Genomic DNA, 18,667 nt, shown 5'->3' with positions numbered 1-18,667 from the left:
TGGCTCAGAGGGTTAAGCTGCTGCCTTCGGCTCAGGTCAGGATCCCAGGGTCCTGGGATCGAGTCCCGCATCGAGCTCCTTTCTCAGCGGGGAGCCTGCCTCTCTCTCCGTCTCTGCCTGCCTCTCTGCCTGCTTGTGTGCTTTCTCTCTCTCTCTGACAAATAAATAAATAAAATCTTTAAAAAAAAAATCTAGAAAGAGCGGAAATAGGAAATTAAATAACATACTACTAAAGAATGAATGGGTCAACCAAGAAATCAAATTAGAAATCAAAAAATAAATGGAGACACTTGAAAATGAAAACACAATGGTCCAAAATCTTTGGGATGCAACAAGAGCAGTTTTAAGAGGGAACTTTATAGCAATACAAGTCTAACTCAAGAAGCAAAATCAATCACGAATCAATCAATCAATCAATCAATCTCAATAACCTCATCTTATACCTAAAGGAATTAGAAAAATAACAAAACCAAAAATCAGCAGAAGGAAAGAAATAATAAAGATTAGAGAAGAAATAAATGATATAGGGAACTAAAAATGCAACAGAACAGAACCAGGAATTGGTTCTGTGAAAAGACAACAAAACTGATTAAATCTCTAGTCAAACTCATTAAAAAAAAAAAACACACAGGACTCAAATAAACAAAATAAGAAACAAAAGAGAAGAAATAACCAATACCACAGAAACACAAGAGACTGTAAGAGAATATTACGAAAAATATGCCAACTAACTGGACAACCTAGAAGAAATGGATAAATTCCTAGAAACACATAACCTACCAAAACTGATCAGGAAGAAATAGAAAATTTGAACAGACTGATTACCAGAAATTAAATTGATTCAGTAATCAAAAAACTCCCAATAAACAAAAGCACAGGACCCAGATGGTTTCACAGGTGAATTCTACCAAACATTTAAAGAAGAGTTAATACCTGTTCTTCTCAAACTTTTCCAAAAAATAGAAGAGGAAGAAAAACTTCCAAATTCATTCTATGAGGCCAGCATTATCCTGATTCCAAAATCTGATAAAAATACCACCAAAAAAGTAAACTACAGGCCAGTATCTCTCATGAACATTTTTGCAAAAATCCTCAACAAAATATTAGCAAACTGAATCTAACAATACATTAACAACGACATTCAAGTGGGATTTATTCTTGGGCTGCAAGCGTGATTCAATATTCATAAATCAATGTAATATATCATATCAATGAAAGAAAGGATAAAAGCCATATGATTATTTCAATAGAAGAAGAAAAGCATTTAACAAATTACAACATCCATTTCATGATTAAAATCCTCAATGAAGTAGGTTTATAAAGAACATACCTCAACATAATAAAGGCCTTATATGAAAAACCCATAGCTAACATCATACTCAATGGGGGAAAAAAAAACAGAGCTTTCCCCCTAAGGTCAGGAACAAGACAAGGATGTTGACTCTCACCTCTTTTATTCAACATAGTACCAGAAGTCCTAGACACAATATTCAGACAAGAGAAAAGAATAAAAGGCATCCAAATTGGTAAGGAAGAAGGAAATTTTTCACTATTTGCAGGTGACATAATACTATATATAGAAAACCTTAATGTTCTACCAAAAAACTACTAGAATTGATAAATGAACTCAATAAAGTCAGAGAGCCTACAAAATCAAAGTACAGAAAATTTTTTCATTTCTATACACTAATAATGAAGCAGTTGAAAGAGAAATTAAGAAAACAATCCTAGGGGCGCCTGGGTGGCTCAGTGGGTTAAGCCGCTGCCTTCGGCTCAGGTCATGATCTCAGGGTCCTGGGATCGAGCCCCACATCGGGCTCTCTGCTCTGCAGGGAGCCTGCTTCCCTCTCTCTCTCTCTTTCTCTGCCTGCCTCTCTGCCTACTTGTGATCTCTGTCTGTCAAATAAATACATAAAATCTTTAAAAAAAAAAAAGAAAAGAAAACAATCCTATTTTGGGTTATACCAAAAATAATAAAATACCTAGGAATAAACTTAACCATAGAGGTGAAAAACCTGTACTGAAAACTATAAAACACCGATGAAAGAAATTGGAAGATAAGGGAAGCCTGGGTGGCTCAGTCAGTTAAGGATCTTGCCCTAGGCTCAGGTCAGATCCCAGTGTACTGGGATTAAGCCCCACATTGGGCTCTCTGTTCAGCATGGAATCTGCTTCCCCTCTTCCCCGACTCATGCTTGCACTTTCTCTCTCTCTCTCTCCCCCTCTCACCCATCTCTGAAATAAATAAATAAATAAACAAACAAGCAAATAAATAAATAGATAAAATCTTAAAAAAAAAAAAGAAATTGAAGATGACATAAACAAATGGAAAGACATTCCATGCTCATGTATTGGAAGAACAAATATTACTAAAGTATCTATACTACCCAAAGCAATCTATAGATTTAATGCAATCCCTATCAAAACACCAACAGCATTTTTTACAGAACTATAATAAACAATCTTAAAATTTGTATGGAATCACAAAAGACTTTGAGTAGGCCAAAATAATCTGATGTGATCCTATTAATTCTTCAATGATATATTTCAATAGTCTATGACTAAAGAGTACTCTTTAAAGAGTATGAATTTTTCTTTGCAGATTAGATGCTTATTATCAAAACTTCTAATTCTTTTTTTTTTTTTTTAAGCAAGCTCCATGCCCAGCATAGAGCCCAATGGAGGGCTTGAACTCACAACCCCGAGGATTGAGACCTGAGCTGAGATCAAGAGTTAGATGCTTAACCAACTGAGACACCAGATACCCCCCACAAAACTTCTTTTTTTTTAGCAGGCTCCATGTCCAGCATAGAGCCCAATGGGGGCTTAAACTCATAATCCTGAGGATTGAGACCTGAGTTGAGATCAAGAGTTGGATGCTTGACTGAGCCACCCACATGCCCCCAAAACTTTTTTTTTTTTAAGATTTTATTTATTTATTTGATAGAGAGCACAAGTAGGTAGCAGTAGGCAGAAGGAGAAGAAGAAGCAGGCTCCCAGCCAAGCAGAGAGCCCGATGCGGAGCTCCATACCAGGACCCTGAGATCAAAACTGAGCAAGAGGCTTAACCTACTGAGCCACCCAGGCATTCCAAAACTTTTAATTCTTAGTTTTAATTTAATTCTCTGATTTTTCACAGCTTTTACAAAAATAATCTCCACATTCTCACTTTTCAGAATAGAATTATCCCTAAATGTTCTATTAAGCCCCCTAGCCAGCTTTCCCAATTGCAAGTATTCCTAATAGCCCTCTAATGGTGTAAACCTCTCCACATCCCAGGGCTCCTTCTGCAGTGAGACTCTAATGTTTGGGTCTGGGCATCACCCATGCAGTGCTAGTGCGCCACAAAGCACTAAAACGATGACATTACAGGAGCAGCCCCAAGTCTCTAGGAGACTATCTCCTTATACTTCAAATGTTCATCATTTGGAATGAACAAAATACATCCATCAGCAAGGATCTAGCAAGTATTTCTTAGTCTTCCTGCAAGACTTAGACTTCCTCTTAGACTTCCTGCAAGAAGATAACAAAAACGCAAAAGTCTGTTAAGTTCTTCCAAAGGATACAGTTTCCCCAATTACTTAGCTGACTGACTACTGGGCTACACTCTTGGTTAGAATGTCTGCAGGGCAGACTGGCTTTCTGTAAAATGAAACTGGTCCCATGACAATAACTGTAAACATGAAATAAGGGAATGGGAGGCCTTGAACAAGGATGAGGAAAAGGGAAGATACACTGACTCAAGTTTAAAAGCTAGATGTTAATACGATATTCTATTTTTGGCCTAAACTATAGAATTTATACATCAGACATTTGTTAACTAGGAAAACAGAATTTTTAGGATGTACTTAGGGTATTTTCTAATCTCAGTGAGTCAACTCTAAAACAGATGTGGAGGAAATGGTACTGAACTTTCTTTCTCCTAGCAGACTAAATAAATTCAGATCAGTTCTCCTCCTAAAAACTGCAGAAAAGATAGACACCATATTTTTTAGATCCACTATAAACATCAGAGAGCTATCAAATGTGTGAGGGATTACTAGACCATTAATATTTGTGGAGTAGACGAAAATCGTGAGAAATGAACAGCATCTGGAGTAGTTTTTGTTCTCAAAGCATTAGTCTGACATGAAAAATCAGCTGAAAGTTTCAAGAGAGCACTCGTAACTACCAGAAAAAGTAGAAGCCTTTATAATTCCCATCCACCAATTTTGGGTCAATCTCAAAATGTGGATTGGAGGCTACAGTCCAACCTGTCATCTGGGTGGCCAAGAAGAGTTTCAAACACTCAAGTTAGAGTTAAGTTTGTAAGGGTCACTAAAAATTTGTCACAGCAAGTAAGAATCTTCTCTGGAGGAAATGAATATCATCCCAGGCTTCAAATTATTTCTACAAAATGCACCATATTTTGCAAACACAATGCTCAGTACATAATACAAAAGCAAACAAAAAATGCAGTTGTATGAGGAGACAAGATCAGCAACAAGAACAGTGAAAAGCCACCAGTAAAAGAAACAGACTCCAGGGGTGCCTGGGTGGCTCACTCAGTTAAGCGGCTGCCTTTGGCTCAGGTCATGATCCCAGGGTTCTAGGATCGAGCCCTGCGTTGGGCTCCCTGCTCAGCACAGGGAGTCTGCTTCTCCCTCTCCCTCTATCTGCTACTCAGCCTACTTGTGCTTTCTCTCTCTCTGTCTCTCTGTCAAATAAATAAATAAATAAAATCTTAGAAAAACAAACAAACAAATAGGCTCCAGATATTGAAATTCATGTGACACCGATTTTAAAAATATCTGTGCTTGTTATTTTCAAGTAAATGACATGAGAATTTTAGCAGCAAACTGGGAACTATGAAATTACCCTGATGATTTGAAAAAAAAAAAAATCAAATTTCTAGATTTGAAAATACAAACACTGGAATTAAGAACTTAATGGATGGGCTTAAGGGCAAATTAGAGCCTCTAATGAGAAGAGAAAAGAAGAGAAGAAAGGTAAAGGATAGAACAAAGCATATGCAGTAAAATGTTAATATTCTGGAAATCTGGGTGAAAGATACACAAGAGTTCTTTGCACCATTCTTGGAACTTTTTTACAAGTCATTATGACAAAATTAAAAGTTATTAAAAATAACAGTAAAACATGGGCGCCTGGGTGGCTCAGTGGTTAAGCCGCTGCCTTCGGCTCAGGTCATGATTTCAGGGTCCTGAGATCGAGGCCCGCATCGGGCTCTCTGCTCAGCAGGAGCCTGCTTCCCTCTCTCTCTCTCTGCCTGCCTCTGTCTGCTTGTGATCTCTCTCTGTCAAATAAATAAATAAAATCTTAAAAAAAAAAAATAACAGTAAAACAATTTCCCCACATATAAGAGCTAAGAGATTTTATTGATAGTGAAACTGCACCACAAACAATGCTAAATAAAGACTAAGTTTTTACATTTAAAAAAATTGATACCAGATTGAAATTCAGATCTACACAAAGGAACAAAGAGCACTGGAAGTGAAATGTGGGTAAATATAAAATACCATCCTTTTTATTTTCTTGATTTCTTTAGCTGAATTTTTGAAACAAAAATAATCACACTATATTTGTAGGGATATACAATAATATAATGACAATAAGTAACTATAACGTTTGAGGAAATACGAGTCAGTTAAAACAAATGTAATGTTGTTTATACATACAAATTGATTTTATCCTCCAGAGTAGCCCCCATGGAAGGCTATATATTTATTAAAATACTTGTGCCACTGTTTTAAAATATTCTATACTTCCTTTTCCGGAATAATTTTTAGTGACAGCTTATGAATCAAGAACTTATACATCTCACTATTTGATACTTTCAAATGCTTTGCTATCTGAAACAATAACAATCATTCTGAGCATTTTTTCATTGTTTGGAATAGTCTCTAAACAAGTTTTGATTATTTCTAAAAAAATAAGTCTACCTGCAAATGATGAAATTTAGGTATCAAATCAGTGTTTGATACACTTAAAAATTTTGTCATTAGCGATAAAAATAATTCTAATGACTGTTACACTGTTCTGAGAAATGGAAGCTCCATTTACTCCAGAATCATCAGACACTGAACATACAGATACATTCACCTAACTTGATAAAATTATTAACTAGAGTAGAATTCTTTTCAAATTTTAAAAGATATTAAAATAATCATTTATTCAATAAATACTTACTGAGCAACTTCAACTATAAAGAAGGGAATAGAGAAACAGAAGGCAATGAAAGAACTCTAACACACACAGTATTTTGTTTTCTAAGCTCATAAGAGATTAGGAACATCAAATTAGGAAAAAGAATAGAACTCTGTAGACAAGCATATTGACAGATTGGCAGAAATCAGAACTCAGAAAATCTGTGGTTTTTCAAATAAGTGCACATTGATCTGAATATTCCCCAGTGTTCCTGAGAGCATCCTGATTTTTCTAGCACAAAATACTATTTATATTGAAGACTGTTCATACAGGACAACATGCCTGGCAAAGATATAAAGTATATCATGTTCTTTTCTATTTAAAACACTTCAAATAATTTTTGCACTTAAAGAGATAGATGTCACAAAATTCATGTGAAAACCCTAACCCCTCCATACCTCAGAATGGATTTGGAGATAGGGCCTTTAAAGAGGTGATTAAGTTAAAATGAGGTTGCTAGAGTGGGCCCTGATCTAATCTGATCTGACTCATGTCCTTATAAGAGGAAATTTGACACACAGAGACCCTAAGGGTGTGCATGCACAGCAAAATGACCATTTAAGGACAAAGGAGAAAGATAGTTGCCATCTACAAGCCAGGGAGAAAGGACTAACAGATCTTTTCCTTGTGGTCCTCAGAGGACACTATCCCTGCTAGACTCTTGATCTGGCACTTCCATCCTCCAGAGTACTAGAAAATAAACTTTGTTGTTTAAACCACTAGTCTGTAGATTTTGTTATGAGAGACCTAGCAATTTAATATATTATGAATGATTTCCAAAGATTTAAAATTTATAGCATCCATCTGCATGTTTCTTTTTCTATATTGAAAAATATAAAACATTTTTTCAAAATATCAGAAGGCAAAGAATAAAACTGAAAATTTTATTTTTCCCCTTAAAAGGCAATACCTCAGGGGTGCATGGGTTGCTCAGTTGGTTAAGTGTTTGCCTTCAGCTCAGGTCATGATCCCAAGGTCTTGGGATCAGTGCTGAGTTGGGCTCCCTGCTCAGTGTGGAGTCTGTTTCTCCTTCTACCTTTCACCCCTGCTCATGCTCTCTCACTCTCTCTAAAATAAATAAATAAATAAAATCTTTTTAAAAGAAGGCAATACCTCAAAATCACAACGAGAGGTCATTTCACACACATTAGGAAGGCCATTATAAAAAAATTAAAATAAAATAAAATAAAACCAAAGCAACACAAAGCAAAAATAAAAACAAAAACAATCACCACCCAGAAAATAACAAGTTTGGCAAGGATGTGGAAAAACTGGAAAACCTCATGTATTCTGGTGGTAGGAATGAAAATGGTGCAGTTGTTATGAGAAACATTTTGGTGGTTCCTCAGAAAATTAAACACAGAATTACTATATGATCCAGCAATTCCACTCTTAGGTGTTTGTTCCAAGGCACTGAAAGCAGGGTCTCGAAGAAATATCATCCACCCATGTTCATAGAGCAGCATTATTCACAACAGCCAAAGGGTGGAAGCCATCCATCTGTCCAACAATAGAGGAACACACAAAATATGGCATATACATACAATGGAATATTATCTAGCCTTAAAAAAGGAATGAAATTCTGGTACATGTTAGACGAACCTTCAAAAAGTCATGCTAAATGAAATAGGCCAGACAGAAAAAGACAAATACAGTATTATCCCACCTATATGACCATAGAGTAGACAAATTCATAGAGACAAAGTAGAATAGTGGTAACCAGGGGCTGGTTGGGAGGGGGAAGTGAGGTGTTATCGTTTCATGGGTACACAGCTTCTATAGAGGATGATGAAATGGAGAGTGGTGACAGTTACACAACAATGTGAATACACTTAGTGAACTGTATGTTAAAAAAAATGGTATGTATATTTGATCACAATTTTTTAAAAAAGGCAATACCTGAGAAAATGGAATGTCATAATCCCTGTAGAAACCAGCTCTTTTTTTGTGGGAACTTTCTGTATGTTCAACATCTGAATCAAGGCTGTAGTCTGAACTATCATCACTAGATGGAGAATTATGCTAAAAGAAAGGAAAAAACAAATAGTTATATTTGCAAAAGGAAAAAAATTTAACTAGTAACTAGATAGGCTTGTTTCAGCCCGAAATGCCAACCATAGATTATATTATCCTCTAGTAGATTCTAAAGTATTAACCCAAAAATCCTTGTTCCGGGGGCACCAGGGTGGCTCAGTCAGTTAAGCGGCTGCCTTCAGCTCAGGTCATGATCCTTCTCCCTCTCCTCTCTGTTCCTGTTCCCTCATTGTCTCTGTCTCTCTCAACTGAATTAAAAATATATATATTAAAAAAAAAGTAGAGTAATTATTAACCTGAAATTAGCAGTTGGACTATATTAAAATAGCTAGTAAATAGAATAGGTATAGATATGGTATATCACTTCCGAGATTAGGTTATAAAAGAGCCTAGAGCTTTCATCTTGGGTGCTTTCTCTTGTTCTCTTTCACTCACAGTTCACCTGCTTTGGGGGAAGCCAGATAACATAATGAGGACATTGACGCAGTCTGTAGAGAGGTCCACACGGGGGTGAGGAGCTGACACCTGCCAAGAGCCACGTGAGTGAGCATGGAAAAGGACCCTGCCTTAGTCAAGCCTTGAGATGACTGCAACCCCATGAGAAAAGCTGAGCCAGAAGCACCTGGTTAAAGCTGCACCCAGATTCCTGACCCACAGAAACTGGGAAATAAATTTCTGTTCTTTTAAGATTCTAAGTTTGGGGTAATGCTATACAGCAACAGTTAACTAGTAAGATTTTGGTGTCTGGAAATGCTGTTTTTCCATAAGAAATATCTAAAAAGTAGGAGGGATCTTGGAAACAGGCAGTGGATAGAAACTGGAAGGACTTTCAGGACAGTATCAGTGAAAGTCTAAACTGCCTCTAGTGAGAGCACCTGGTTAGCTCAGTTGGTGGAGTATGCAACTCTTAATCTCCAGATCATGAGTTCAAGCCTCACACTGGGTCTAGAGATACAAAAAATAGTAATAATAATTTTAAAAAATGGGTTGGGCAACCAACTCTTGGTTTCCTCTTGGATTACAATTTCTTAGGTCATGAGACTGAGCCCTGCGTCAGGCTCCATGCTTAGCAGTGAGTCGGCTTGGGATTCTCTCTCTCCCTCTGCCCCTCCCACAACTCATGCACATGTGTGCGCTCTCTCTCTCTCAAATACACAAATCTCTAAATAGATAAATAAATTGCTTTGAATGATTGTTAGTAAAATTCTGAACTTTAGGGCAACTTGAAGTGGGATATCTAATTGAAATCAGAAGAATAGGGGCGCCTGGGTGGCTCAGTGGGTTAAAGCCTCTGCCTTTGGCTCGGGTCATGGTCTCAGAGTCCTGGGATGGAGCCCCGCATCATCGGGCTCTCTGCACAGAGGGGGGCCTGCTTTCTCCTCTCTCTCTGCCTGACTCTCTGCTTACTTGTGATCTCTGTCTGTCAAATAGATAAATAAATCTTTTAAAAAATTAAAAAAAATAAAAATAAATTTTTAAAAAAGGATTCAAAGTAGATTCTAACTAACCTTATGTTTTTCACGTTTTCTCCTTTTGGATTTTTTCTTCTCTCTTTCTTTCTTGTGTTTTTTCCTTGATTTTCTATAGGCTTTTTCATTTTTCTGTTTTTCATCCTCTTTTGCTTCCTGTTCTTGTGTTTCTTCAAGTCCTGCATCATCTATTTCACCATCTTCTAATTCGCCATCTTCTCTGTAGAAAACAATGACATTTTTATTTTTAAATGTTATTCAAAAACGAGTCTTATAGGAACATTTCCAAAAGAAAAAAAAAAGCAGATGCCAAGAATTTAAGTTACATTCATTTAGATCAGGAATGGCAAACTTTTCCTGTAAAGGGGCCCAGTAGTATATTTACAGGTCAAATACTATTTCTGTTGCACATTCTTCCCCCTTTCTGGGGAGCAATCCTTCAAAAATGTTAGAACCAGTCTTAGCCGCAAAAATTTGCCAACCTCTGATTTGGATTAAGATCACGGACTCTTACCAAATGAATGAATGCATGCATAAATGCGGTGGTATTCCATTGTATTACAGTAGTTGCCATCTATTAAGCATTACCTTTTAAAAAAAGGTTGAACTAAAACATTTCAGTAAGTAAGCATTCTTACTACAGGAAGGGGTTTTTAACTTAGCGTCACATAAACAACTATAACTAGCTTTAAAATAAAAGTAATCTGTATTAATTCTCACCATCAAACTTCAATAAGAAAACAAATTTCAATAAGTAGATAAGGAACAAAATCTGAGCTACAGAAAAATCATAAATTAAACTTGAAAAAAAATTAAACTTGAATCTGCAAAAAATAATGGTAGTAAAATCATGAACAGAATTCCACTTCCCAAATACTAATATGTTTGCTATAATGGAGACCAAACTAGAAACAAACTTTTATATTGCTTATGACCTTTTTATACTTATAGAAGCCAAAATATTAATAGTATTTTAAAGACAAATTAAACAATGACCTATCTACATAAGTATATAAAATAAGTTTAGCATTTAAAGTTTCCATATAGTTTGAAAAAATGCAAACTTCTATAAATAGTACAGAAAAACAAATGTCTGTATGAGTGGAAAAAAATGAGACGCAACTAAACGATGCTGTGTGCATTGTAAAGATACTTTTAAGTTGCTAGGGTGATTGCCTGGGTGGCTCAGTTGTTAAGTGCCTGCCTTTGGCTCAGGTCATGATTGCAGGGTCCTGGGATCAGCCCTGCATTGGGCTCCCTGCTCCGCAGGAAGCCTGCTTCTCTCTCCCTCATTCCCACTGCTTGTGTTCCCTCTCTCTCGTTGTGTCTCTGTCAAGCAAATAAATAAAATCTTTAAGAAAAATAGTTACTAGAGATACGTGATTTCTAAAATGCAAAACTGATGATGTCATTCTCCTGCTCAAAATCCTCAATGATGATGTGATGTCTCAAATTTGCTTCAGAACTATCCACTGGGGGAGAAAGGAAGTGGTATCAACAAGATTGGTCATGAGTTGGTAATTGCTCAGATTGTGGGATGTGTAGGTGTTTGAAGTTTTCCATAATAAAAGGACGATACCAGTGATTCCCTTCTGACCTGAGGATGACATCAGAACTCCATGATATTACCAAAAGGCACTTTATAATTGAGTCCCTGTTTGAGTCCCTATTCCCCAGCTACTTTCAATTTCTCATGTCTGTAAGCTTTAAACATCACCTTAAAAACTCTCATTGCCCTCCTCCTCTCAACACCTATCCTCCACTTCCTTTATCTGGCTAACTCCGGCTCATTCTACTGGACCCAGTTCAGCTGTCATTTCCTCTGAGATGCTTCCACTGATGACCCAGGTTTAGGTGAAATGTTTTACCCGAAGAACACTCCTAAGAATTCTCATTTCTTTATCACTACACTCTAGGCATTATGTTCAAATAATATGTTCAAATAATGTGAACATATTGGTTGAAGTTCCAAGAAAAATGAGTACATATATTCATCAAAAGATAAGCACAAGAATGTTCTTTGCAGCTTTAGTCATAATAGTAAAAAACTGTTAACAACCCAAATCATCATCAACAGGTGAATGGATAAATTTGCTTTATTTATATAATGAAATGCTATAAGGCAAAAAATAATTAGCCACTGTTACACGCAATATGGACAAATCTTATAGACACAATTATGAGTAAAAGAAGTTAGACATGAGGGTATTGTTTGATTCCATTTATATGCATTTCAGGAAAAGGCAAAACTAACCTATTGTGACAGAAGTCAAAATACTAATTACCTCTTGGAGGGTTGTAACTGACAATAAAGGGGTACTAAGGAATATTCCGGGGTGTTGAAATATTCTGCACATTGATCTGTGTGGTGATCATTATATATACATACATATTTATGTGTAAAAATTCATCAAGTTGTACATTTTCAAACAGCGTACTTTCAAACTGTGTACTTTACTGCCTATACTCACACCATAACAAAATTTAAACAGCACCAAAAAAACCTATGGACATTCACCCTTTATTTTACCACCCTTCTCCTCCAACATGAGCTCCTTAAAGCATAAATCTTTTTATATCTTAAAATCACTAATTCATACTTATCACTTTGACTGGAGCTATTTAAATACCTAAATATTCAAGCTAAAAATGCCGCATATGAATTTATGTCCTACTTTACATAAATTCTTTAACTGTGAAATATGGGGTGTTTATATTTGTCATTCGACAAAAAGCAATGAAAGATATTTTACATTTCTTTCTTCTCCCTTAGCCTATTAACCATTTCAGCATTCACACAATAACAAATTTAAACTTGGGAATTTATGTATGGTTACAAATAAGAAGATAGAAAAAGCAAATAAAGAACACTGATCCCCATTTCCATGAACTGTTTATAAATGCTTTACAAAAATCAGCTTTGGGGGCACCTGGGTGGCTCAGTTGGTTAAGCAATTGCCTTCGGCTCAGGTCATGATCGTGAAGTCCTGGAATCAAGTCCCGCATCGGGCTCCCTGCTCCGCGGAGAGTCTGCTTCTTCCTCTGAAGCTCCCCCTTCTCATGCTCTCTCTCCCTCTCTCTCCCTCTCTCTCCCTCACCCATTCTCTCTCAAATAAATAAATAAAATCTTTTTTAAAAAACCCCAAAACCAAAAATCAGCTTTGGGCACAAATGGAAAGCATGTATGGCATGCTGGAAGAGGAGACTTCCAGGGAGGATAGCTGGCTTCTAATTCCAATTCCGCCACCAAAACAAAATAAAGCTATCTTGATTGAGCACCTACTAATGTATCACACTCTAATCTAGGTCTGTGAAAAATAAAAAGCAGAAGAGATAATATAAGAGTGTTTAGCATTCTCTAGATGCTGAATTAGCTCAACACCATTATGAAAGCTGTTTTGTTTACTAAACCCAAGAAACTTGTTTAAATTTAATAAATCAAAAAGAGAAGTTCCCAGTTCAATTCCATATGGAGACTTTTCATTAGTGTAGAATAATAGAGTGATTATGTCTTTTTTAGGAAGAGGCCTATTCATGTTTATGAACATGTAAATAACTGTTCAGTTAACCAACAAAATTATTCTTAAAATAATTTATCTCTTAGGCAAATTCATAGAGACGGAAAGTAGATTAGGGATTGACAAATAGATCAGAGGGAGGAATGTGGAGTGACTGTCAATGGCCACAGGGGGTTTTCTTCTTGGAGTGATGAAAATGTTCTAAAATTAAAAAAAAAAAAAAAAAGGTTCTAAAATTAGATAGTGGTAATGATGGCACAACTCTGAATTTCCTAAAAACCAGTGAGTTGTACAATGCCCTCACTGATCAGGACATGTTCTTATTCTGAGGTAAATTTCACTAAACCCTTATAAACTGATTTGTTTCATAAAGCACGCTACTTTTTCCCCCATTCTGATATTGTTGCTATTAAAACAATTTAACCTGAACCATTCAGTCTTACCTCCACAAGTAGCTTCTGCTTTTTCTTTATGCTTGCCTAAATGCTCCTGCTACAAGCTACAGATCAGAAACTGAGTCTTCTGGAAGAAACACAAAAGCCTCAATAAAAGACTATACAAGTACTCCCAATAGTTGATATTACAAAGATGTTACTCATAAATACAAGCATCCTGGGAAAAGCTGACATGATCACCAGAAAAAAGACATTTCTCAGAAGGTATCAAGTGAAGGTCAAAGATGTCTTTACATCCCAGAAGCAGATGACTTCATAGAAGTAGACTGCTTATCCTAAGACCAACAGAACACAAATTTCCTAGATACTTGAAACTACTGCTTGTAACACTTTTCTTTTCATGCTTTTGTTCTAAATCACCCTGTCATTTCTCCTGTACTGTGGATAATGGAGAAGAACTACTCTGAACTGATGCGCTGGTAACCAGCTCATCATCCACCTAGCTCACCACCGGCAAGGCTCAACCGCAGGCTGACCTCAGACCTGGCAGAATGCCTCATGAGCCTCCAGAATACGGAAATAGAGGCAGTCTTGGGAGGTGCTGCTACATAGCTATTTTTTACCCACCTCCATATATCTCCTTGTATGGTCGCTGTTCCTCAGCCACAGGGTACCCTACCACTCATGCTGCCTGTGACTACTTGGCCTCTTTGGTTTCAGTGTTACCCAGTAAGACGATGGACATGAGGAGCTGACACCATGGTGATCCTACATTTGCTGTCAATATAAATAATAAACTGAATTTTACTGGCTGAATTTGTCAGCATGCACTTGCTTGGGTCTAGGCTTGCCCATGCCTACTCTGATCTTTTCCCTCACCCTATGTAGCTTATGTATGATCCTCTTGATAAAGCCTTGACCTAACTCCCTACATTATACCTCCCAAACTCGTTATTTCTTCTCAAGGAAAACGCTGTCCAGTCATGGAAGAGCTACCTGACATGAGTTTTTGTGATTTTATGTTTATCCCCAAACTGAACCTTGGGCTAGATGGCTTGCTAGGTGGCTCATCTTACCTGTTTCAGCAAACGTTTCTTTTACAAACTACCAGTGGTAAAATCTGACAGATATCTACAACTCTCAAAGTGTTTTTCTCTTTATCCTTTATCCAACACATTCTTACACCCTCTGGAATGTATTTGGTTTGCAGAAATTAGGGTTATCCCTTTTTGACTATCTACAGCTATAGCAAGTTTCACTCTCAAGCCAATCTCAGAATTTGCAAAAGCCTCAACTCAAAACAATTCCTTCAAGAATGAGACTTGGTACAAATTCATGGGCAAAATTATAAATTTTAATTAGCCTAACATCCTCCATAGTTTTATGACAACACTTCCAACTTTTCCTTAACTCTATGTAAGTTATCAGGATCCCAGAGATAACAAAGAATCCCTTTCTCACTTTTTTTTTAACAAGTAATTCTACTTCTGTTTTTACATATGTAACCCTTCTAATCTACATTTCCTGAATCAACATGTTTATTCATGTTTGTCTAATCAAAACCTAACTTGCATATGCACATAACTATATATAAAAATATAATAATTAGTCAATTTGAGATTATTTCCTTCCCATGTCCTTCAGGAGACTATGCTTCTGTGGGAATGTCTGATGGGACACTGATCTCCCCAGAGCAAAAAACAGATACTCTTTTTACTAGAATCATTTGGGATCTATTTTCAACTAAACAGGTCACATAACTTGAAAACGTTATCCAAAATATGTTATTAACATTGACTGAAAAGATAAATAATACTGCAAAGCCCCAGAGTTACAACAAACCAAAGTCATTGATCTAAGTGGTTGTAGATAATAGCATAAGCCCTAGATTTCTTGCTGGCAAGCCAAGAAAAATTATGAATTACTGCTAATACTTCTTTCTACCCATGAAGTAATATCACAGGGAAAGTTGACCAATCTATATTCAAATAAAAGACAAGACAACTTGGCTATCAAAAGTGGACACAGGGGCACCTGGGTGGCTCAGTGCATTTAAAGCCTCTGCCTTCAGCTCAGGTCGTGGTCCCAGGGTCCTGGGATCGAGTTCCACATCAGGCTCTCTGCTCAGCAGGGAACCTGCTTCCCTCTAACTCTGCCTGTCTCTTTGCCTACTTGTGATCTGCCTGTCAAATAAATAAGTAAAATCTTAAAAAAAAAAAAAAAAAAGTGGATGCAGGAGGCGCCTGGGAGGCTCTGTCAGTTAAGCTTCTGCCTTTGGCTCAAGTCATGAATCCAGGGTCCTTGCTTGTCTCTCTCCCTCTGCCTCTCCCTCTCACGCGCTCTCTCCTCACTCAAATAATTAAAATCTTAAAAAAAAAAAAAAAAAGTGGACTCAGAAGTAAGTAAGATTCCCTTACTTTGGTCATCCCTCTAAAGAGCCTTCTAGTCTCTTCTTATAATTTAGTCATGGCTATTCTTATCTCACAGTTTTTCAGTGCCTGGTCTCCAGAGTCATATATGCTTCTGCATAGCTCTTATTTCATCAGATGGTACAAATACTCATTTGGTAACAGAAGGAAAACAAAAGGACTCTGATATTCACTCAGGCTAAATACTAAGGCCTTTGATCATAATTCCTACAAAGATCATAACCCATACAGCAGTGAATACATAGCACGCTGTTCTATAAGGGTAGGACTAAGGCGGTACTGTTAAAATAAAACTCTACCAAGTTCTCAGCATGTGCATATAAAAGTGCTGATCTAAAAAGAAAAAAACAAAAGTGCTGACCTTATATCTCTGAATCTAACAGACACTTTCATATCCCACCTCAGAACTCTTTATAAAGCAATATCTATGCTTTTTGTGACAGAACAAAATCAAAAGGAAGAATTTCTGGTTCCCAAATGACCCAATCAGAACATAAAACCTAGAATTCCTAATATATAATAAACCTTCTATTTTCCTCTTTATCTTTCCCACTTTCAGCATGGAGAGAGAGAGTGAACTCATTTCTTACCCAGCAAGCAGATTAACTAAGCTTCAAAAAAAAAAAAAAATCTTGAGTGAATTATATTATTCCTTGAATGCTATTTATAGAGCCTTTTGTTGATCAATATATAAACTATGTTAAAATTCTTAAGATTGAGGTGAAGCTAGGACCAAGATTAATTTACACAGGGGTGTGCCAGAAATCCTTTACTAATTTTTACGTGTGAGCTGCAAATTTGGCTGAGCTTCAGGGAACAAGGATTAGGTTTAAGACAATAGTGCTTCTAAGACAAAAACAGACCAGTTGCTAAAGAGAGGTTCAGTTTTTTCTAGTAGTGAGATGAGAAAGAAATTTCTCTTGAGTCCTCACAGAGACAATATTATCTGATAAAATTGTCAGTTCTTGACACAATGGACACGACTTTCAATAGTGTCCATACAACAAATGCAATAGTTTATCACCTACAGCATGCCCCAATTTGAACCAGGGCTTGCTGCCAAAATCCAATTGTGAAAAAGCAATTATATAAGAAAAAAATAATATTGTCCAAGTATGCAATTATCTGATGTTCTGACTTGTTTAAAGATTCTATTATTTTAAGTAATCTCTTTACCCAGCTTGGGGCTTGAACTCACAACTCCAAGACCAAGGGTTACATGCTCAACCAACTGAGCCAGCCAGCCAGCCACTCCTCTGATATCCTGATTTAATCTAGGGATAAAATCTACAACATCAAGAGCAGAGATTCTCGGGGCGCCTGGGTGGCTCAGTGGGTTAAAGCCTCTGCCTTTGGCTCAGGTCATGATCCCAGGGTCCTGGGATCGAGCCCCGCATTGGTTTCTCTGCTCAGAGGGGAGCCTACCTCCCTTCCTCTCTCTCTGCCTGCTTGTGATCTCTGTCTATCAAATAAATAAATAAAATCTTAAAAAAAAAAAAAGAGCAGAGATTCTCAAAAACTATACATGTATTAGAATTTTCTGTCCTCCTAACAAAAAAAGGGGAGGCATTCATTCACTTAACATGTATTTATTCACCACCTTCTCAGTGGGCATACAATGACAAACAAGACATGGTCTCTTCTTTCAAGAAGTTTTTAATCTAGTGATGAGGGAGATTGACATCAATGAAAAAACCATATAAATAAAGTAACAACCATACACTTCATGGTGTATTCTCTACTAAATTTATACTAGGAGAAAGTCATCTGTCAGAGGCACCTGGAAGACTTTCCCTGAGCAAGTCATGAAGTGACTAGTTCTAGTGAGGAGTTCTAGCCTAAGAGATAAAGGGCTGCAGAGGGATCTGTGGCAGGCAGAGATAATAGGATAAGCAAAATTTCTGTGTAGAAGAACTGAGACAATGCCAAGGTCACTGGATTATAAATAAAATGGGAAAGCTGGTTTAAAATTATGCTGGAGTGACGGGTGGTTCTAGATCATGCAGAGCTTTGACCATGTCTGGGGTTTATTTAATATAAATGAGAAAGCACTGAAGTGTTTCCAGGTGAGGAGCTGATGTAATTAGATCTCCATTCTGAAAGATAACTTTGAGAGTAAAAAAACAAGACCTAAAGGGGAAATAAAACAGATAGCAGGAAAGCAGTTAGGATGCCACTGCAATAAACAAGCAAGAATCTAGGGGCACCTGGGTGGCTCAATGGGTTAAGCCTCTGCTTTCAGCTCAACTCATGATCTCAGGGTCCTAGGATCGAGCCCCGCATTGAGTTCTCTGCTTGGCGGGGAGCCTGCTTCCCCTCTCTCTCTGCCTGCCTCTCTGCCTACTTGCGATTTCTCTCTCTCTCTGTCAAATAAATGAATAAAACATTAAAAAAAAAAACAAGCAAGAGTCTAGAAGAAGAATGGAACATATTTGGAGAACCTAATAACTTGACATTGCTCCCTCAAATACACACAGTATGAATGGGAATGTTTTTTCTACAACAGCGTTGAAGCAAAAAAAAAAAAAAAAAGGCTGAAAACTATCAATTCAAGAAATTAGTAATTATTATCATTCAGGCGACCCTCCATGAATATTATAAACATTCTCATGATTGAT

The 18,667-nt window shown here is 37.0% G+C and overlaps 1 protein-coding gene across 2 annotated transcripts in view; it reads right to left on the bottom strand.

Annotated features, from left to right (window-relative positions):
• ZC3H6 (zinc finger CCCH-type containing 6) overlaps positions 1–18,667 on the bottom strand; it is a 53,999-nt gene that overhangs the window by 20,611 nt on the left and 14,721 nt on the right. For both annotated transcript variants that reach the window (XM_082746576.1, XM_082746577.1), the window contains exons 2-3: positions 9,747–9,927; positions 8,104–8,226 (exon numbers count right to left, since the gene is read on the bottom strand). In XM_082746576.1, coding sequence (XP_082602702.1) covers positions 8,104–8,226; positions 9,747–9,927 — 304 coding nt within the window. The remainder of the gene's footprint in view (positions 1–8,103; positions 8,227–9,746; positions 9,928–18,667) is intronic.

The sequence above is a fragment of the Mustela nivalis genome (assembly GCF_964662115.1).
Source record: "Mustela nivalis genome assembly, chromosome: 8".
NCBI classification, from domain to species: domain Eukaryota; kingdom Metazoa; phylum Chordata; class Mammalia; order Carnivora; family Mustelidae; genus Mustela; species Mustela nivalis.
The sequence above is the reverse complement of the archived record's forward strand: the minus strand, read 5'-3'. Positions and strand labels throughout refer to the sequence as shown.